The following is a 22,550-nucleotide window of genomic DNA, read 5'->3' on the forward strand; positions in this document are numbered from 1 at the left end:
ACAATTGAATCCCCAAAGATAAAAACAAATCATTATATATACACACATATATATACACACACATTTTATATATATACATTATATATGTATATATACACATAAACATATTTACATACATAAACACACACACACACACAATGTCCCAGAGGCAAATATCAGTAGATCTAACTATAAGAGATCAGCCCTGTTTTCAAAACTGTTAGACTTCTGGCTGCCCTCTTCCCTAGAGATCAGATTTCCTTATTGCATCTAGAAAAGTGGAAGCGATCATATAATGTTTACACAACATTTGATTTGCTTTTTCCTTTGTTTATGCCACAGCTCTTAATATGACAAATGCCACAGAGAGAGGTATTTAAAACCCAACGTGTGCTGTGCTCTCAGTGATTGCAGTTTTAATAAAATTTGCGGTGGTCCTGTTCCCGGCATCAATTCTACTTGCTTGATGCCACTAACAGGTTTGATTTGCTGTTATGAGTACATTGTGTATCTAAAAACCAAACCAAAGAAAAAGGCATAAGCCTTCGGTATCCCTGGGGGCTATGTGGGGGGGGAATTAAACCTGCATGATTAATAAGGTGCATGCTCTAAAAGAAGAGTACTATCCACTGATTTCAACTTTAAGGGCTGTTATGTTGCATTCCCATCTAAAAAGTTCCATAGCGCCTTCAAGAAACAATGGTACAGTGGTCCTTTAGTTGAAGAGTTGTCACTAAAGTTGTCTAAGGAAAGAAAAAGATATATAATGATTATTGCCCCCAAAATATAACTACCTCAAGTTAAAAAACAGGTATGCCCTCTTCAATTGCAGGTTTAAAGAAAAAAAGCTATGCCTCAAAGATTTGTCTTAAATTGTTTAATAATGTGGACATTATATTATTTGAAGTGAAAAGTTACTGTGACCCAAAATATGCATACTCTAATTAGAGTAAGCTTTGATTTTCATTTTTTAGGTATTAAAATGAGATGCACCAGTTCAAGCATACATACACAAAAAAGGAAACATTCTTTCTCTTTAATGCATTGATTCACAGAGACTCCTCTTACACTGTGCAGGATGGAACACCATGCCTTCCTTCGTTGGCCTTGATTTCAAAATATAACAACTTTGAATCATGTAAGGATATAATCGAAAGCTATTAGACTGCTGTGGCAATATGGAATTCAAATGCTATTACTTAAATTATTCCTTTCAGGAATCAAAAATATGACTTTCAAATTGTAATTAGTATGTTCACTGCCATGAATGATAAACTAGGCAAGACATGATTTTTAGAGGGAACTTAACGTACTGGCTAATAACATGGGCTCCTGAGTCTAGAGTAAACTCCTGAGTTCAGATCCTGGCTCTACCACTTGCGTAATGTCAGGTAGGTCACTTAGTCTCTTTGTGCCTCAGTTTCCCCACCTGTACAATGAGATTAATAATGCTCTGCGTCTCATCTCTTATAAAAAGGATAAACTGGGGCAGCCTGGGTAGCTCAGCGGTTTAGCACCGCCTTCAGCCCAGGTTGTGATCCTGGAGTCCCCGGGATTGAATCCCACGTCGGGCTCCCTGCAATGGAGCCTGCTTCTCCCTCTGCCTGTGTCTCTGCCTCTCTCGCACGTGCTCTGTGTTTCTCATGAATAAATAAATAAAATCTTTAGAAAAAAAAAAAGGATAAACTGGGACGCCTGCATGGCTCAGTGGTTGAGCATCTGCCTTGGGCTCAGGGAGTGATCCTGGAGTCCTGGGATCGAGTCCCACATCAGGCTCCCTGCATGGAGCCTGCTTCTCCCTCTGCCTAGGTCTCTGCCTCTCTCTCTCTCTCTCTGTGTGTCTTTCATGAGTAAATAAATAAAATCTTTAAAAAAACTTTTTAAAAAAATTAAAAGGATAAACGAAGATAACATATTTAAAGCTCTTACAGGACTGTACAGTCATTCAGATAACAGTTACCAGTATTAGTTCTAGGACTAATGTAATGTCTGTGCAGCAGAAGCAATGATTTAAAAACACTTGCAGAGAGAGAATCACAGCTCTTTATTCCGTGTGTCATCTTTATCTTTGAGGTAGAAGCAATCGAGTTCAATGACAAAAAAAAAGTATATGTTTCTTTAAAAGAGAGTTGATTTTTATTAACTTTGGTTCCATCAGAAGAGTAATCATAGGTTTTCAATCTGAAATTGCAATTCTATCCCTCATTCTACAGAACAGGAAATTTGAGACTAGAAAAGACGGCGCTTTGTCCAAGTTAGCAAGGAGCTCAGAATTCTCAGTTCCCAGGCCAGGACATCTTCCATTACCCCGTTCTTGAGTTTTCCCTTTCTCTGTGTTTATGTTTCATAGGCCAGCACGCTGCAGAGCTCACATGCTTTAGCATCAGATAGATCTGGGTGCTAATCCTGACCCTGCCACTTGCTAGTTATGTAAGGTCGGATATTTTAACTCAACCTTTGCAAGTTATTTCCTCATTTGTGAAATGGGGGTGGTATTACTTAGAGCGTAGATTTTTTGAAATGGACTAAGCCTGCATATATACCGTGTCTACACGGAGGCTCCTTGATAAAGACTGGTTGTTGTTGCCTGTTGTTTACATTATTTACATTCTACCCAAGAGAATAGCGTTGGCTAAGGCTCTCAGATTTCATAAATAGAATGTCAACATTACCAACTGCTCCTCTTGTTTCCAAAGAACATAAATCTATCCTCAATCAACAATGCTTTATACCTGCATGCTTGGTACTTGTTAGAGATTATAACTTTGGTTTGGCCCCACTGGCACAAGTCAGTGGGGGAGAAAGCTGATCTAAGAAGCTGTATGAAGATGTGCCTTTACTGGCAAACTGGAAGGGGGCTATTTAGAGTCAACCTGTACAAAAAATATGGTATACACAATAGGAAATCAAACGAACCTTAGTGCACATCCTGAACTTACTACATATTTTACTCACTACAGAAATAGCCCTTTGCCTAAAAATCTTGTTGAAAATGTCAATCATTCCATCACTCACTGCATTAAGGTAAATCATAAGTGAGAAATTGCTTTAAAAATCTAGCGCCTATGGGTGGTGGGAAGGTGATCTCTCCTGAAAAAGTGGCCTTTTGTTTCCCTTCTTATAGCAAGAATGGTGTGCTTTATTTTTACTTTGTTTTTTTGCCCTACCTGGCATGTATTTCAGAATCCAAGTCATAGTATCTATTACACTAAACCAACCAGAAGTCTCCTTTTCCCTGATACTAATGGGTTTGTTATTTCATTTAATTTGCTGTCACATCATTGATTATATTCACTTCAAAACTTCTTTGGAAAGAGATGGAAATAACAAAGTTGATGGATTAATATAATTCTTCCTCCAAGGTGGTGATTCTCAAACTTCAATGCACATTAAAAGCCTCTGCAAATCTTATTAAAAGTTATAGCTCTAGGATGCATTCCTCATAGATTCAGATCTGATAGGTCTGTGTTAGGGCCTTTTAACAACTTCCCAAATGACTTTTACCTGAGTAGACTACGAACCCACACATTTAGAAACATTGACTTGAGGATTTCTACTTGGAAGGTCTTTATTCCAGGCAAAGCTTAAACATTTAAGGAAAAAGTTAGCTTATCCATAATTCGTAGGTTAAAAATTAGAAGAAGCTTCAAATTTATTCACTTGTTGAGTGCCTACTGCATTTCATAGAATGAGGTTATTCCCAAGGATACAGAGATAAAAAACATGACTTATTTCTTGAAAAGTTTTCAATTCAGTGAGGAAAGTAAGATGAGCATGCAACAAGTAATTATAAAAATTAAAGTTCAATTATTTGCAATGATAGAAGTTTGTGTAGGATACACACAACAGGACAGGGGATATGGTGGGAGATCAGGGAAAGCTTCAGAGACGTGAGGTCCAACAAGGCTTTGATTGATGAACAGCAGCCCCTGTTACAGATCATATCACAGTGATTGGGTGGGAGGAGCAGATTTATCATGAGAGCTCAGGTTGCTATGGAGTCAGGGAGTAAAAGACGGACTAGAGATTATGAGACAGTATCTATTCGGGTGCCCTAAAAACCAGAATGGGTTGCAATTTGACTCACAGACTAACACTGAGATTATAACATGTGGTATTCTTTCTTAGACATAGTTTTCAAATGTCATCTCGTTCACATGGGGACCTACAGTTTGGAGTCCTGTGGTCCTATCTGGGCATCTGGAACTCCATCTCAAAGACCACAGCCATGTTCTCAGGCCAAGCCACTTGAGACAATCAGGGTACTATGGTGCCACTTATGCCTAAGGTTATGGCTCCTGTTTCTTTTTCCAGCTAAAATTTCTGGTGAGCTAAAATAACAATAATAATAATATTTTAAAAACAAAAAACATTCTTGGGGCACCTGGGTGGGTCAGTGGTTAAGCATCTGTCTTTGGCTCAGGTCGTGATCCCAGGGTCCCACACTGGGCTCCCCGCAGGGAGCCTGCTTCTCCCTCTGCCTATGTTGCTACCTCTCTCTGTGTGTCTCTCATGAATAAATAAATAAAATATTTAAAAATAAATAAATTCTTATTTTTCATAAACCTTACTTTCTTTGATTGCTGTCACAGCTCAAGTATCTTTATTTTCATGAGATTAGGTCCAAAATGTTATTTAAAAGTAAATTAAGATTTTGATAAATGTACTATATTTATATAATATGTTAGCATTAGAGGAACTTGGGTGAAGGGTACTTGGAGACCCTCTATATTATCTTTGCAACTCTTCTGGAACCCTAAAGTTATCTCAAAATTAAAACCTTCAAAAAGGTTAACCAAAAAAGGCTTCTGTCCTGGCAATTAAGCAGCTTCACATCTCTTCCCATTAAAACCAAAATATACACTGTTTTAAAGAAGGAGAAACATGAATCACAACTGAAGTCCAATTTCTTCATTGGCTTATGCTTAAACTTCTAATACATTTTCAGAATCATTTCAACAAAAATATTCTTAATCGTTGTTCTCTCTACATCTAGTACTGAACTAAAACCAAGTTAACTTTGTGTGGCTCTTATCTGATTTACTTGATAAACACTTCTTGCGCGTAGTCATTATTCACCATCCATATTTACAAGCTAGGAAAATGTTATTATCTCAAAGGCCACAGAAACGTTCCCAGCCCAAGCCACTTTAGAGAATCGTGATGACACGGAGCCAGGCCAGCCTTACTTTGAAGATGCGAAGGAAGGCTGTTTGTGAGGGTGCTGTGTATATTTTCTAAAGGAGCTTGCATTCTGATTCCTTCAGAGATGGAGCCACAGTGGATAAACCTCATGCATTGCTCTGCTTCAAAGGAAGCAGAAATGTAAACAGTGGCAGCACACTAGGGTCGGGTTTCTTTGCTTTAGCTACCAAGAAGCCAGCAAAGAAAATCCAGGTATTTACTTAAGTTTATTATTATTATTGTCACATGCTCTTCTTTTTTTTTTAATTTTTATTTATTTATGATAGTCACACACACACACACACACACACACACACACACACACAGAGGCAGAGACATAGGCAGAGGGATAAGCAGGCTCCATGCACCGGGAGCCCGATGTGGGACTTGATCCCGGGTCTCCAGGATCGCGCCCTGGGCCAAAGGCAGGCACTAAACCGCTGCGCCACCCAGGGATCCCGTCACATGCTCTTCTAATGATTGGAAAACAAAAGGAGAATGTATTCAGAAACAGAGTACCACAGAGTCTCAATATGATTACTTTTCAACAATCCTCTAAGCCAATTCTTTTCAAGTAAATAATAAAACAACTAAAATGACTCTTTTTTTGCTGCCTGTGGTGCTTATCTTCTACTAGGCATTTCCAACGCATTAATATTTTTTGAAAATTTTATTTATTTATTCATGAGAGACACACAGAGAGGCAGAGACATAGGCAGAGGGAGAAGCAGGCTCCCTGCAGGGAGCCCGATGTGGGACTCGATCCCAGACCCTGGGATCACGACCTGAGCCAAAGGCAGGCGCTCAACCGCTGAGCCACTGAGGCATCCCTTTTTTTAAAAAAAGATTTTATTTATTCAATGCAATAACTCTTAAAATACAATGCTAGATGAGACAAATGTAGCCTATTTAAGAGCCTATTCAAATAATCTAGCACCCATGTTTTAATAATAAGGTCTGAACAATGGACTTCTCTTTCTACAGAATGCTGCCTCTCTTCTCAGATAAGTGAGGAATGGACTTAAGGACTTAAGTACGCTTTCAACACCTACAAAAGGGGTACTCAGCACGATCAATATCTGGAATGTAGCTTGCTAAGGCAGACTGAAATTTAAAAATAAAATAAACCCACTCTCTTCAAAGGCAGTTGGAGAAACAGCTTTCATCAGTCAGGAAGATACCATGCGCTAGAAATAGCTCTGAAAAAAAAAATAAATGAAAGAAAGAAAGAGCTAGAAGATCTGGCTTCAAAATTAGCCTCCAGTCCTTTCTAGCTGTGTGTTAGTTGCTATATTAACTGCTTTGTGCAAATCATTTAAAAATGAAAAAGTCCTAGAATGGTGTTCTGACAGTACCAGATGATCAGAGATTTCTTTAATGTTTTGCCTACAAAGAAAATTATAAACAATGCCAACCTACAAAGAGCAAGAATGTGCAAGAACAGCTTCCATTGAGACTTTGGCCTAGGTGGCCAGATCTCTGTTATCTTCTTGGCTCTCCTAACTCTTTCAGTCTGAAGAATGGGAGAGATCCCACAGTTATGCCTGTTTTCTCTTCTAGTCTGTTTCTTTCTCTCCACAAAATCTACGTGACCTACATGGTCTTCCTAAATAAGTTCATTTCAGCCAGGGAACTTTGATGGCTTTCCCTCTTCCTACATGATAGATTTCCCCTTCCAAATTTTTTCTCCAATCAACTAATACAGTGAATTGAGTAGGAAAAACTTAATTTATCTTTCTTAGAATCAAAGCATATTCTCACACACACACACAAACACTCACATTCAAAATTGAAGAGCAAGTATAAAAACAAGTGGTAGGTATTCATGATTCTCAATGGAATATGACCTCACTGTATTTTTATATAAATGCACATAAAAATGTATGCAAATTTCTAGTCATAGAAGTAGAATATTAGAGTCTTACTATTCTGTGACTTTGTGAGACTCTCTATGTGTGTGTCAGTTTTAGTTCTGGGGTAAATTAAGATAAGAAGGTAAGGTAAGAAAGTTCAAAAGTGAGCAATCAGCATGGTAAACTGGGGCTATAGCAAGCTTGGAAAAATGAAAATATTTGAAGGCCTTCTTTTTTTTGTCCAGTGGTTAGGAGTAGAAACTAAGCCTTGTGGGTATTAATTCTAAGGAGACTGATTTTGGTTTGATTTAAAATATATTCCTTTTTTTAAACAGTATTTTAAATAGGTTGCTATGATAGTACTGAGTTCCCCATAAATCAAAGTATTCAAGAAAACGATACAGATACCATTTAACTCGGATGTTGATTATATCTCAGAATACTCCAACAGAGATTATCTCTTTTAAATGTCTTATTGAGCAATTCCAGGACAGTAGAAAAGGAAAATGAATTGCTACCCAACTCCTTTTTGAAGTATCTTCTTTTTTCTATAAGAGACTGTGCCAAACTTTAGGGGTTAAAGGAAACATAACAAAAGTAAATATGCTATACTGCTCCCTGCCTCCACCCCCTCAACAGAGATTCCACATCAGTTTGGAAGATGAGACTGATGCATAACACATAGAGCAATTAAATGGGAATAAAGACCATAGAGCCAAATATTTAAAAGTTGATAGGTGGTAAAACAGTAAGTTCTGAAGTCAAGAGGGATCATAGGCTAAGCAAGCAGGATACGTGGAAAAAACTAGAACTATAGACTGACTCAGAATGACCAATAATCTAATACACCGAATGGGTGTACTAAAGTTTAAATAGGTTTTGCAGATTATTCTTGCATCATTTTCTCTAATTTAAAGTAATCTTAATTGTGTGTGTATGTGGTATACATGTGTATAAATCTATAAGCAACTGTAAATACATATGTACAGAGCTGTATATCTGCACTTGTGCCTAGAAAGAAACTTTGAGAGTCTCTATATGAAGATATAATTTCTGGTAGAACTTTGACCCTCCTCCTAGGAAAATGGCAGATCTTGGACAATCTCTCATCTCTCGAGTCAGTTCTGTAGATCTGCAGTGGAGAAAATGGGTGCATTCTTTCAAAACTTCACATTGCTCCCAATTCCAAAGAAATCAAGCAAAATGAACAGCAGTAATAACAATAGTTACAAAGTGAAAGGTAGCAAAGGGAAGTCAGCACGGTCTTCATGGTACACTCTCAAGGGTGGTCCAGTCAAAGACCACTGGAGCAAAAGTAAAAGGAGACTCAGAATGTACCTGCACTTGCTCCAGAACCCAAAAAAGAATATTGTAAGAGAAAAAACAAAAATTATAATTTTTTTTTAAAAAACGAAGAAATAGGATTCTCAAAATGTATGGAGGCCTTTTAACTTGGGTGGAAAAAATTGGGGCAACGACAGCAGCCAGGGAATGAAGACACTTAATATTCCCATAGGAGTCCCATACCCATCTCAGTCACTCATAGATAGTTACTTGGCTGATGGAAAACAAAAATAGTAAGATCTGGAAATAAGTACAACTGCGTTAGGGAGCTAGGAAAACATGCCCAGCCTAAAGGCGTCCAAATGCAATTTTTCATTTGGGCTAATCTGGTCCAAACATGGACCTCCGTGTTATTTTTCCTGATTAATGTCTGTGTTGGAAACCAGGGAACTCGGCAGTTTCAAGTGTCCACATGACCAGTTTTCAGTATGAAAAATACCAGGCACTGTTGGGGGTGTTGTAAAAAATGATTTTCTTTGTGTAGGTACATTTCTAACTCTCCTTTTAACCATAAATGTATTCAAATATAACAACTTTCATGTAGTCTTTGACCTTCAAAAAATAAAACAGGAATGTGCCACGGACTTGGTTGGTGGAGATAGGGAACATTTAGTCAGTACAATTTAAAAGGGAAATTATAAGTTCGCTTACATTTAAGAGGGTTGAGCATTAAGTGCAAAATGAGGATTTCTTACTATGAAGCACCTTAGAAGGGGGAATTGATGTCTGGAGGGGCATTTCTGGCTCTGACCCTGCAGCAAGGCTCTGAATCTCAGATTCCTCGTCTGGAAAATGGGCTGAATAATATCAGTTATGTTTAATCACAGGTATATGATCAGGGTTAAAGGAGATAATGTGTGCAAATATCCATAACCTGGGAAGAACTATGCAAATACATCCTTAGCATTCAAAGTCGTTAACAATAGCATAGTTATTTTATACTTATAAACAAATGCTACAGTCAGCTTGTCTAAATTGACATAAATAAACTTTCAGGAAAGAGAAACAGAGCTCCATGTGGGATCTACATCTGATACAGTTATTATATTAAACATTTTGGAACAATCAATTTGATGGTTGTCTCTTTTCTAGGATTTAAAAAAAATCACAAATTCTCGATTCTGCACACACCGCATAGACATTTTTACATTTTCCTTTGGAGCCTGCTTCACTGGTAGTTTCCTGCAAGATAGTGATTTGCTCCTCTCTGCTCTGGGAGCAGCCTTAGGGAGTGGGTAAGAGGAGAGAATCTCTGTTGGTGGTAGGCTCTGTTCTGCAGAAACCCCCTAATCCTCTGTTTACCACAACATGAGTCTATTGCCATAGAAATGATAGTTGAGATCCCAGAGTCAACCTCACTGACTTCACAGCAGGACCTTGTAAAAGGAGAAGCCATGCTAACAAAGGGAAAACACAATTTATCAGAATAGTAGGCAGCCTGTTGCCTTGAAAGAAAGGGGGATTGTCAACATTCAAATAAAAATGCATGAATGAGCTATGCTGTTGGGTATGCTGTAGTTGATTATCTGTGTCGTACTGCCCGACTAAAAGTAGTCATTTGAAATTTTATGTCATTTAATAGTTTGCTTGAAGAGGTCAGGAATTTCCCTTGATTGCACTTGTTTCTTATTGAAATAAGAAACAAGCAGATTCTAATTAATCTTGTTGTGCAACTGATGTTTCTGTGGTCAAAGATTTTCCCTTTTCATGATGTGTTGTTTTTGTTTGTATGTTTGTTGTGTGTGTTGTGTGTGTTTTGTCTTGTTTCTATTAATAGAAGAAAGTGAACCTGAACAAGATACTAAAGGTATTTTTTTTCTTTCTGCCCTTCTTTTTAAATATATGGTTCTATTCAATTGTTTATTTTTTGCTGACCTTATAGACAATTCTAGGTGCCTATTTTTTTATTTTTATTTATTTCATTTTATTTTATTTTACTTTATTTTAATTTATTTTATTTTATTTTATTTTATTTTATTTTATTATTTTTAGGAAATAACAAATGATGGACCAGGAATATTGTCAGCATTTGACTGAGTGTTATTAGATAGGCTGCTTTGTTTTATAATGTACTTATTGACCACTTACTTTTATTAAGTAAACTCTGAAAATGCAAACAAAATGACATAAATCAGCTTGAGACTATAAATCTCACACTGGTTGTAACAGAAAGTTACCTTTTGACTGAAAGCCTTTTTGGCGGAAGGGGATGTAGTGGGAAGGGAAGGTGTTACAAGTTTTGGAGAAATGTAAAAATGTCAAGATGCCAGCTTAGGTTCTTATTGTTATTATTCCAAGAAGACAAGTATTATGAAACTGCTTGAAACAAAATCAAATCAATCAAATTTAAATTAATTTTAATTGTAGATATATACATCTATTTAGTGGAATATGTTTAGAAGAAAGTAGATGGATTTGTTTGGGGGGAAAAATTCTACTTTGTAGAATAAGAGTTTTTCTTCCAAGTGAGCACCTTCTATCTTGATTAAGATTCAAGCTTTGTGTTGTTCTAACCTAAACTTTTATGTATTTTGGATAAGATTCACAAGTTCTCATATGATACCATTTGGCTCTAGAAATAAACTTTAGGCTGATAGTAATTGAAACAGCACCTCCTTAGGATCTCAAATAAGGTATTTGAAATGCTTTTCTATTTCCAAACATCAGGCTGTATACAATCAAACTTAGATAAAATCATTTCACCTGCTCCTGTGTGATTCTTTTTTTTTTTTTTTTTTTTTTTTTTTTTTTGCTTTCACTTCATTTCCAGCAGTCACTGCTGGTTAGAATCAAGTAACCTTTAAAAAATCTCCTTAAGGCACACTAGAATTAAATGAAGAAAGGGAAAAAATGACAGAAAATAAAATCCATGTGAGCTCATTGTGTCCTTTGAAATAATTGCTCAGGAACAGAATTTATAAGGGATTTAAGTATTCCTCTGGTCCTACCAAGAAAGGAGAGGCAATTCATCTCAAGCCAAACTGCTTGTGCATTTCGAGACTTCATTTGGGTCCCCTGCCCTAGGCTTTCCATTGCACCATCAGGGCAATTTCAGACTGAGTAATAGCTCTATCTCCCTATTACAAATTCAAATTATACCTTAAAATGACAATCAGTAATAAGATTTATTATGTATCTGAAAGTGCTTTGGAAAATGGAAAGAGAAAGGGAAGGAGGGAGGGATGAATGAGAATGAGAACATAATATGGTTATGTTTTTATATAGGATTTTGGAATCACTGGCTGCTTACGCCCAGTTTTGAAAGTATGATTCTCAATCTGCAGTTAGTGCTGTAGATTTACGCACAAGAAATTAAAGCCCCAAACTCATGAATGAATACCACAACAGAAAATCCAGGGATAAACAGATCGCCTATGTCTATTTCCCATGATGCAGATGAACAGTAATTTGCTTGCCCCCACAAGAAAGCAAGTGGGATAGGGCTTACAGCAAATTGGAGAATAATGGATAAGACTATAGAAAGAAGAGTTGCACCGTGTTTTTTCTTAAAATCCATACCAAAACAGTTGTAAACATCCTCTAAATTACTAAGTAATGCTGTACCTCTTCTATTAAGCAACTAGTTTAGGTAACAAAAACACTTTTATACTGTTTTTGGATGCAAATAAAATGCAAGATAGGGATATTCAGTGGATATTTTACTTGATATGAAATATACCACATTACTTTTAAAATGGATGACCTAGAGTGCATTGTCAGTTTGGGGCTACCACCAAAATAATGGGAGTGTATTACTGCATGACATCTAAGTTTATTATTACCAGCGCATTATTATCCATGAAAGTCAGCATTCGTTTTTAATTGCAACTGGCCTTACTGTTTTTCAACGTTTGATAAATACGGTGGAATTTTTTCATCCCTCCTTCACCTCTTCTGCTTGAAGCTAGTAACAAATACAGATGGGTATAAAAATATCAGTTTTATTGCTGATAAAGCTGGATTGAAAAATAAAACTTTCTACTTTTCCATCCAAGAATTAGACTAACATCTGTCTCCTCATCCTTCTCAGCCCCTCCCCGCTCTTTAACCTTTCACCCTAAGTTGTAAGACAGAGAAGCCCTGAGCTGGGATGGTTACTGCACCTTAACCCCATACCCTTCTTGTTTGAGGGTAGCTGGGAGACTGATGGTCCCATGGGAGCTGTGATACTCATAACAGACAAGTCCCTTTCTCCAATATCACCAAGCAGAAGAGTCATTCATTCATTGATTCATTCACTGATTCAACAAATATTTATTGAATGGCTGCTATGTACCATGCAGAGCTCTATCTACTTATCAATTGGCCTGTGTTAGTGAACAAAGCAAGCTCTGCCCTTATGGTGCTTACATTCCAGAGGAGGAGACTGCCAACAAACAAACAAGTCAATAGTTATGACCTGGTGATAAGTGCTATGAAGAAACACAAACAAGGGTAAGGGACTGTGTTGAGAAACATTTTGATAAGGAGACATCTGTGACCTTCTTTGGGGGTGGGGAGGGGGAAACTGGCAGGAAGGGTGGAAGACATCTTTCAATACTGGAAAAAGGGGACAAGTTCTATTTTATCTTTTGGCAAGAATGTGGGTGCGCAAAAAACAGCTTCCCTTTTATTCCTGGCCTTTTTCCCCTCTTAACCCACTAGACTTAACAATGCATGTGGAGAAGCGGGAGCTGGTTAATTGAATAAAGAGCACTGAGGGGACACAAGCTACCCACATGGGGTCAGCAAGGAGCTCCCTCAGCATCCCAGCTCCCACTTTGGGGAAGTGAAACCCATGGGTTCACTGTGATTGAAGGCGTAGTTTCAACACACCCACAGAAAGGAAATGGAATCACAAGATTTATTATTTACAAATCCCAGAAGCCAGGGTCTCAGGAACATCCTGTGAGCCCAGGGAAGGGCAGTCCTCTGACCCAGGTCACAGAGAAGAGAGTGGGACAGCAAGAAGCTATACTTACAAGGTTATTGGGACAGAAGATACTCACTTTTTTAGGGCTTCCCTCTAAGTGATCATTTTAAAAGGTGCCCAGGAAAAGCAAAGTGGGGATTTATGACAGACATCTGAAACTCAAGTCCCTATCTAAATGTCTAGATTCTGGGTGTGGTAAGGTTATCATATTTTAGAATGCTGAGGCAGCAACTCAGGAAAACAAAGTTGTTTTTTTCAAAAGTTGTTTTTCTCAACACACAATGAAATATACCCTGGCTCAGAGGAGGGTATATCTATCTGCTCTTTTGGAGGAGGAGACCAGAAGTTTATCAGCACCATCACACCTTCATGAAGCCACTGAAAATGCCAATCCCGCTCTTTTTTGTACCATCCTGTGCCCCACTGGACCCCCTAGAAGGTTCTGATATGGGACAGAGCATTATATTAAGTAAATTCACTACAAGGCCATGTTGACTCTATCTTATTTACCATCTCACATTATGCTTAGCTATGTTGTGCAATATAGATCATCAAAAGTTTGCAGTGAGCCCAAATGATATTCTAAATAATATAATACCAGCCAAAAGTAAAAAAAAAAAAAAAAAAAAGCTGTAAATTAGAACAAAATAAATCCTCCCTTATTACTGCATTTCCAGGAAGAATTTACAGTCCCTAAGTGAAAACTTTTGTCTCTATAAATTAAAGCAGAAGTATCTAGATTTCATTCTTATCCATCTTTTTATTATGCTCTTTAGCCAGACGGCTCTCATTCAGGTTCAAGGGTACAGAGTTACCTGCAGTAGCTGCTGGTTACACTTTTCTAGTACCTATGGGATTGAGATAATCCCACTCTCAATCTCTCAAGGATCCTGCTTTTTTCAGAATCTGAGAGGTAATTCTATCCATAAAATGATGAATACAGTAGTTTCACACTCAAAAAATGTAAGACACACAAGCATAACCTCAACCCCAAAAAGCTATTTCAACCAAATGATGAACATGGACTCAGATATGTTGTACAATCTATGTCTCTACTATTATAGTCAGAAAACATTAGAAAAGAAGCAAATATCGGAGAGCACCCTTGCTAGGATGCCTTCTTTGGGGGTGGGAAGGGGGAAACTGGCAGGAAGGGTGGAAGACATCTTTCAATACTGGAAAAAGGGGAAAGTTCTATTTTATCTTTTGGCAAGAATGTGGGTGCGCAAAAAACAGCTTCCCTTTTATTCCTGGCCTTTTCCCCCTCTTAACCCACTAGACTTAACAATGCAGTGGATGCCAGCCAGTCTGTTGTCAAGAGTACACAACCTGTGAGTTTGGACTGAGTTGGGAGAAATCTCCCATCAGGTGGTCAGATGGGTCACCGTGTGTCACTGCGGTACATCTGGAAGAAGTGTGCACTGCCTCCAAGCTGGCTGGTCTTGAGAAATTTAGTATTTCCAGGGAGGACAGCCTGTCACTTAATCTTGATTGACACTTGATCCTTCCGAGTCATTCATTATGCAACTTTTTAATTTCCTATTTCACCTTGGAGTCCTGCTTTTCTGGAACTTCAGTAGAGGTACAGACTTCACGCCTTCTTTTAAGGTGACATGTTTATCCCTGACTACCAGGACTGGCTCCATAACCTGTGGGCCAGGTGCAAATGACAATGATTTTAATCCAAAAATCGCTAGTAAGTTCAAGACACAGACAGCAGATAATTAAACCAAGCATGGGGCACTCGTAGCAACGTGCCCCATGAAACCCCACAGGGTCACTCACTTTTCCAGCCAACTCTGCTGATCACTATGGCTACTGCCACTCATTGTGCTATGGAATCTTTCAGGCTCTATAACTCACCTGGTAGGGAAAATTTTCCCCACATTTCGTTTCAATTTAGGATTATCCCTCATAGAATTTTGATCTAAAACTATGGTAGATATTTCTGAGGCTTTTAGGATTGCTGCCTCTGCCAAACGTTCCTCCTCAGAGCCTTACTTGCCTTCAGTTTCAGAGTTTTCTAAAACTTGATACTATTTGAATGGCAGAAGAAGTGTAGGTCTCATCACATGTTCTCTGGAGCTGTGGAGTAGGCTCCACAGCAATATTTTAAAATATTTATTGTAAGATTTCCAATCTTACAGAAAAGTAGGTACAGTAATATAGTGAACTCCCATGTTCCCATTACCCACCAGCAACAACGATCAACAGTCTACTGATTTTGTTTCTTTGATTCTACTGCTATTTTATTGCTGTTGGTTTCTTTTAAAGCAAATCCCAGACATAGATTCAATCAACCAATACGTACCTTAGTGTAGGGATTTTTTAAAAAAATACAATTGCATTATCATTTTTATTATTCCACCCATCCGCAATTAGCACTAATTTCTTAGTACCATTTACTATCAGGACTGCACAGTTTTAATCCAATTATCTCAAAATATCTTTCTTCATCTAATCTATTGAGTAAGAATCCAAATAACATCCACACATTGCATATGAGTTTATGCCTCCTAAGTCTTTTTGACTCTATAATATTTCTCTTTTTCTTTATCCCCTGATACAAGTTATTTATTGAGAAAATTATAATTTGTCCTATTGAATTGTCTATATTCTGAATTTGAATGAGTTGTATCCCTGTAACGTTGCTTAACATGTTCCTTAACCTCTATGTTTTGTCAGATGGGAATTAGACTACACGATTTATTAAAAGCAGTCTCAGTTTTGTTTCAGGGGTCAGATTCAGCTGTATTTTAAACATTTGATGCCTTTTTTAACCACCTGTTCCCTTAAAGATGGAGCCTTCCTTGCTTTTCCTTTCTTCTGGCTTTTGTGCCTAACATTGTATTTCTAACATGCTCTTCTAGATTCCATCTCTTACAGTCCTCAATATCAAAAAGTTGGGAGTTGAATTAATCTGAACCTGCAAATCTAAAATTAGAATCTGCAAAAAGGATTCAGTTGTCAAATCATATCTTCCTCGGATGTTCTCTTCATTAATCAGTAGGGATTCAGTCTCAGAATAGAATATTAATGATCTATTCTCCTGCTCACACTTGGCCTAAAATATTTCTTTCTTTTTTGGCACAATGTGCTCATTTCATTCTCTAAAACATTTGACAAATTTTGTGTGTCCTCCCACTGTGATATAGTTGAAGATATAAATCATTCATTAATTATTTAATTAATTCAATTAAATACTATTACTTTGGTCAGGCACTCTTCTGAACAAAACAAACTAGGTTTTTGGTTGCTGAAAACTCACAATCTACAGAGGGGGAGAGGGGCAGACAATAGACAAATAAAAAATAACTTATGATAGTGGTAAGATATGTAAAGGCAATAAAACAGGATGACGAAAAAGTGAATGGAAGCAGGCTATACCTTATGTTGGGTGGTCAAGGAAGGCCTTTCTGAGGAAATTCCACTTAACCAGAGACTGGATGATACAATGAATGTGCCACATGAAGATCTGGGATGAGTGCTCTAGGCCGAGGGAAAGCATAGACAAGCTCCTAAAGAAGGAAGAAGCTTGGACAGTGGTGAGAAACGTAGAGTTATAGCATTAAGTGGCTTAGAAGCCACAGTATGGCATTTGGTCTTACCTTAATATAGAGGGAACATAGAAGGAGTTTACACAGGAGAACACAATTTGATCTGCATTTTTAAAAGACCACTCCAGTTTGAGCATTCCCTTTAGGAGTCACTCACCACTTCTGTTTTCCTAACAGTTTTTGCCAGAATCCTGAGGGCTCCTGAATCCCACAATGTCACATTTGGCTCCTTTGTGACCCTGCGCTGTACAGCAACAGGCATCCCTGTGCCCACCATCAGCTGGATTGAAAACGGAAATGCTGTGAGTGCCATCTGTACGGGGACTTGTCTGGGGAAGACTCAGTGGAGAGGAATTTCAGGATAGACCACATAAGTGTGAAGTTGCCTTGATCTCTGTTACTGATCCCACCTGCACCTCCATTTTTCAAAGTCTTTCAGGATTTTCATCCTAGAAGTCATTGCCCTAAAAATTATACTCCATGGGTTTGCCTCTTTCCTTGTATCGTAGAGTAGAAAAATCAAAAAAAAAATTTATGCTTTTATATAAAAGTGAAGAGGTAAAATTCCTTCCCACACAGGTAAAATAATTTTCACAAAACTCATCAGCATAAAAATTAGTTCACTGGAACTAGAGGTACTTTGATGAAAAACAATCCAGAATTAGAACCCGTAACTGTCAGTTTAATATCCTTTAATTCATTTTTATACTGATAATAATAACATATATTAAGTGATACTGTGTACCAGGCTCTGTTCTAAGCACTTTACATATAAATGTTCATTTACTCATTCTACAAATATCTACTGAGAATCTCCCAGGTATCAGGCAATATTTTAGACATTATGGATACAGGAACAAATAAAACAAGTAAACTAAGTCAGTCAGAGAAAGACAAATACCCTATTATTTCACTCATATGTGGAATTTAAGAAACAAAACAGATGAACATAGGGAAAGGAAAGGAAAAATAAAATAAGATAAAAATTGAGAGGGAGGCATATCATAAGAGACAGTGAACTCTAGGAAACAAACTGAGGGTTGCTGGAGGGGAGATGGGGGCAGGAAGGGACAAGAGGGTGAAGGGTATTAAGGAGGGCACTAGATGTAACAATCACTGAGCATATATGCAACTGGTGAATCACTAAATTCTACCTCTGAAACTAATAAAATAAAAAAATAAAGTCATATTTTCAAAAAGAAAAACTAAAAAAAAAAAAAAAAAAAAGTGAAGTTCCCTGCCTCAAAGAGCTTACATTATGACAGGGAAAGACAAAATAAAACAAATAGCAGAATATTCTATGCAGACAGTGTCGAATACTATGGAGAAAAATAATGCAGGAAAATGAGACAGAATATGCAACCTTAGGAGAAAGATTCCATTTTCAATAGAGTGGTCAAGGAAGCCTCATTTAGATGAAGACATTTGAGCTAAGATGTGAAGACTGAGGATGAGACTATGTCAATAATCATGGGAAGAAAACTGGGGAGAGTCAGATAAACTTGCAGAAAGTATGTCAAAGGAGGGATCCCTGGGTGGCGCAGCGGTTTGGCGCCTGCCTTTGGCCCAGGGCGCGATCCTGGAGACCCGGGATCGAATCCCACGTCGGGCTCCCAGTGCATGGAGCCTGCTTCTCCCTCTGCCTATGTCTCTGCCTCTCTCTCTCTCTCTCTGTGACTATCATAAATAAATAAAAAATAAACAAATATATTAAAAAAAAGAAAGTATGTCAAAGGAATAGCAAGTAGTCAATGTGACTGGAGGTGAGTGAGCAAAGAGGAAAGAAATAAGGGGTGTAATTTAGGAATCATGGATCATATAAGCTCATGTAGGGCATTGAAAGAACTTTGGCTTTTGAGTGAGATGGGATGCCATTTTAGGTGTCTTTCTGTTACCTGTTTTCCTGCTGACTCTTGTTCATTGTGCTTTGTTTCCTTGTGTGCCTAGTTATCTTTGACTAAGTGCTGTTCACTATTTAGGGGGGAGGAAGCCAGGAATTAATTTGAAGTCTAGATAAAGGTACCTTTCTCCAGAAAGAATTTTTTGTTTATTTCTGCCAAGGACCGGAAGCAACTACTTATCTTGGACCATCTTAAACCTAATTCAAGGTTTGAGGCTTCTTGGTTATCCCAGATAATTATCCCAGCCTGCAATTCTACATGGGCTATTTCACTTGTAGTTATTATTGACACCTCCCTGATACTTGATTCTTTGAGACATTAGTTTCTTGTATCTCTTATTAGACTCCTAACCCTTATGAAACCCAGAGTTTTGATTTCTCTCTCCTCACTCCTCAAAGGAAACACATTTTTCTGGGTTGGAAAAATGTCTTAAGGAGAATGAAAGTTTCTAAGTTTGTTATATTTTTAAAAGTATCTTTCCAGAATTTTAATTTTTTTCAGTGTGAGAGCTGGTTTGATAACCCAGCTTACCAATATCAGAAATAAGAATCTATCATGAATTATCATAATTATATTTTATAGATTTTAATCACTTCATGTTTGGTTTGCATTCAGTCTCTAGTTTCTGATATTCTTTATGAGGTTAAAGATATTTATTTTAATCTTAATCTAACAAATGTTTTTAACATAAATATGTTGTAAACTCAATGAAATGCCTTGTCATTATTTTAACTTTGTGATGAACATGTCATTTTTCACTTTAAATTGGAAAGTTTTTTCATTCTTTAAACACATTGCTCTTTTTTTGTTTGTTTAATTGTGTGGTTTCAAATTTGCTGTAATTTCTTTAGGATTATTGCATATATTTTCAAAAATGGAAATAGCCTAGTTTTTAAGAACTCTCCTGCTCAGGTTTTGTTAACAATATTATGCCAGCCCTACAGAATCAATTGGTAAATTGATGTATTTTCTTTCGACACAGAATTTAAAGGGAAGAACTTGAGATGCAAATCTCTCTTAAACTCAGGGACATTTTCCTCTATTGTATCCTTAACAATTGTTTTTCTCTTCTCTACATTTTATCTCTGCAGAGCATAAGATTAGAAAGAATGTAGTTGTAATAGAAATTCATTAGACTTCTAGTAAATAAATTTATTTTAAACCCACAATCTTTCTAATCTTTATGCTCTGCATATTTTTGTGGAGAGATACATAATCTGTCAACTTTTTCTCAGGCTCTAGTGCTTAACATAAATGTCCCCCACAAACACCCATGAAAGAGGCTCTAGCCCATAGATAGATGCCTCAGCCTAGTGCTATATGCACTCCTAATAGTTCATAACGTTCTTCCACTACTCTACTCACTCTCTCAAAGTCTGCCCCTACTTACAGCCTTGTTATCTGAACTCTGGAATTTTCCATGACTTTATAGGGAGATGTATCCATTCTCCTCTCAGTGAAATTTAGGTTTCAGCGACTTGGTTGATACTAATTTTTCTATGAAGCCAGTCACATCTCTTTGTATCTTCCAGAAATTGCTGAGTATTTCTGGCCCTTTGATTATGATACCCTTCTGCCCTTCTATAGATTTATTTTTCTTAATTTTAGGCTTGATTTATCTTTTGGGATTTGGGGGTAGAAAAAGGAGAGTTAAACATATGGGCTGAGATTATCTTTGTAAACCGGGTGCTGAGCAAGCATGACTTGCAAGCAATATGACCTCATTTAATATCTTCTTTTTTCTTCGAAGTTTCTTCAGCAGGGTAAGTTCTTTTCTCACCATAAAGTCCTGCCCCAAGCAGGTTCTGTGACTTTCCCAGTTGCTTTTAGGTGATTTTACATTACTAACACCATCCCAATTTAGTAATTCTAAGTACCTAACCCTAAGTAATGACCAAAGTTTCCAACTGCAATTCACAAATGGGAACTTTCTCTTTCTCCCTTTCTTTCCTTTCCTTTCCTTTCCTTTCCTTTCCTTTCCTTTCCTTTCCTTTCAGATTTAAAAAAAACAAAACAAAACAAAAAAAAAAAAACTCCCCACTCAACGTGGGGCTCAAACTCACTACCCTGAGATCAATTATTGCACACTCTACAGAGAGAGCCAGCCTCCCTTTCTTAAAACTACAGATTGCATGCCACCTGCCTTCCACAACAGTCCTGCGGTTGGCTTCTTCTCTCACACTCATTCACTCTTCCTCTACTTCCTAACTGCTATTTAAGACTCCTACAGGTTTAGGGTTGGAAGAAGGGAGGAGCAGTAATTGAAATGGAAAAGTTCTAATTTAACTGACACTGTTTTCGGCTGGTTTTCCACCACTGTTCCAGACAAGTATTTAAAATGACTCTTTCCATCATGGACACATTCATGATTCTTCAGAAATCAAGGCCTATTCAAGATGACCTTAGTGACTCCTTTTCCTCAGAGCAGCCATCTTCCTCTTAGCTTCCAATTTGTTAGTTGATGAGAAGTCTTTCTGTTGGGATCCCATCAATGTCTCAAAAATACCTTTGGGGAAGATTGAAAATAATTCCAAACCAGATCTTCTATAAAACCTGTATATCCACAGTGATCCAGATCACTGAGCAGAGCTGCCCCTCTTTGCTCCTTCCGTTGGAGCTGCTAGGCAGCCTGGCTCTGCCCTTCAGACTTTACAGGTGGGTATCAGATACATCTCTGCTGTGTCAACAAATTGCAAGTGTGTCAGAGTCCCCAAGACCACCTTCAAATTTGATGATTCACTAGAAGGATTCAGAGAACTCAGAAAAGCCATTATTCTTATGGTTATTGTTTATTACAGTGAAAGGACACAGACTAAACTCAGTAGTGGGCAATCAGTTGTTCTCTCCATGTGGAGTCCCATGGAGAGCTCCTAATTCTCCCAGCAATGATGTCAACATGTATGGTGTCTTGTAAGGAAGCTCAGCCAGCCATGGTGTCCAGAGTTTTTCCTGAGGGTCAGTTACAAAAGCATGGAGGTTTCACATGACTGACCTTAGTTAGCCTCTGACCTTTCCAAAGGTCAAACTGATACAGTATAGCCTAGAGTCCCTGCTGAACAAATAGAGCTATTCACCATAATTTGCACTGTAACACAAACTATCTGGCATGGCTCATGGTCTCAGATATACAAAGACCCTCTTATGAGGCAGGATTTTCCAAGGGATGAGAGGTTATCTCTTAGAAGCAAGTCAAAGGCCAGTCCTTTCTTTCAAATGTTCAGGGTCTGAGCATCTTGAGTCTACTTTAACGTTAACCCTTTACTACACGGCAGGGGACATATGCCAACCCTTCAGGTGGTCCTACTGAAGATCCTCTTTCATACCTTAAGGAGATGGGGTGCTTTTTGAACCAGTCCCTTGGGTGGAGTGAGGATGGTTCTCACTACAACTCAAACCTTGATGAATCATCTAAGGGATTCTCAATTATTTTCATTTTTCATGTCCTCCAGTATGGTCTCTCTCCAACTTTTTGGGATCTTGGTTTCAAGGTCCACATGTTGTCATATTACAATATATTAACATTTAAAAGCATTTTAAAGTCAAAGGAACGTTGTAAATGAGGAGAAAAAAAGAAACAGAAGGAAAGAAAGGAAGGAAGGGAAAGTGCAGTCTGAGACAAGACATGGGAAGGGAAGGAGGGCAAGGAGAGAAGTGTGTGGGAAACAAAGCACATCCCTGTGTGAAATTCTGGTGGATGTTGTTAACACCAGGAAAAAGATGCCAAATTCTAAGCCCACCTCAACTAATGAAGAGTGTTATTCTGCAATAGCAGCCACTTTAGGGCTTAAATTCATTTATTATTTTTGTTTTCACTATTATT

General features: G+C 37.8%; 1 protein-coding gene across 1 annotated transcript in view; it reads left to right on the top strand.

Moving 5' to 3' along the window:
- The window catches only part of MUSK (muscle associated receptor tyrosine kinase), an 89,406-nt gene that overhangs the window by 30,042 nt on the left and 36,814 nt on the right, over positions 1-22,550 (top strand). The window contains exons 6-7 of the mRNA XM_072840348.1: positions 10,138-10,167; positions 17,007-17,131. Of these exons, the coding sequence (XP_072696449.1) occupies positions 10,138-10,167; positions 17,007-17,131 (155 nt within the window). The remainder of the gene's footprint in view (positions 1-10,137; positions 10,168-17,006; positions 17,132-22,550) is intronic.

Source organism: Canis lupus, chromosome 10 (genome assembly GCF_048164855.1).
Source record: "Canis lupus baileyi chromosome 10, mCanLup2.hap1, whole genome shotgun sequence".
Lineage (NCBI taxonomy): Eukaryota > Metazoa > Chordata > Mammalia > Carnivora > Canidae > Canis > Canis lupus.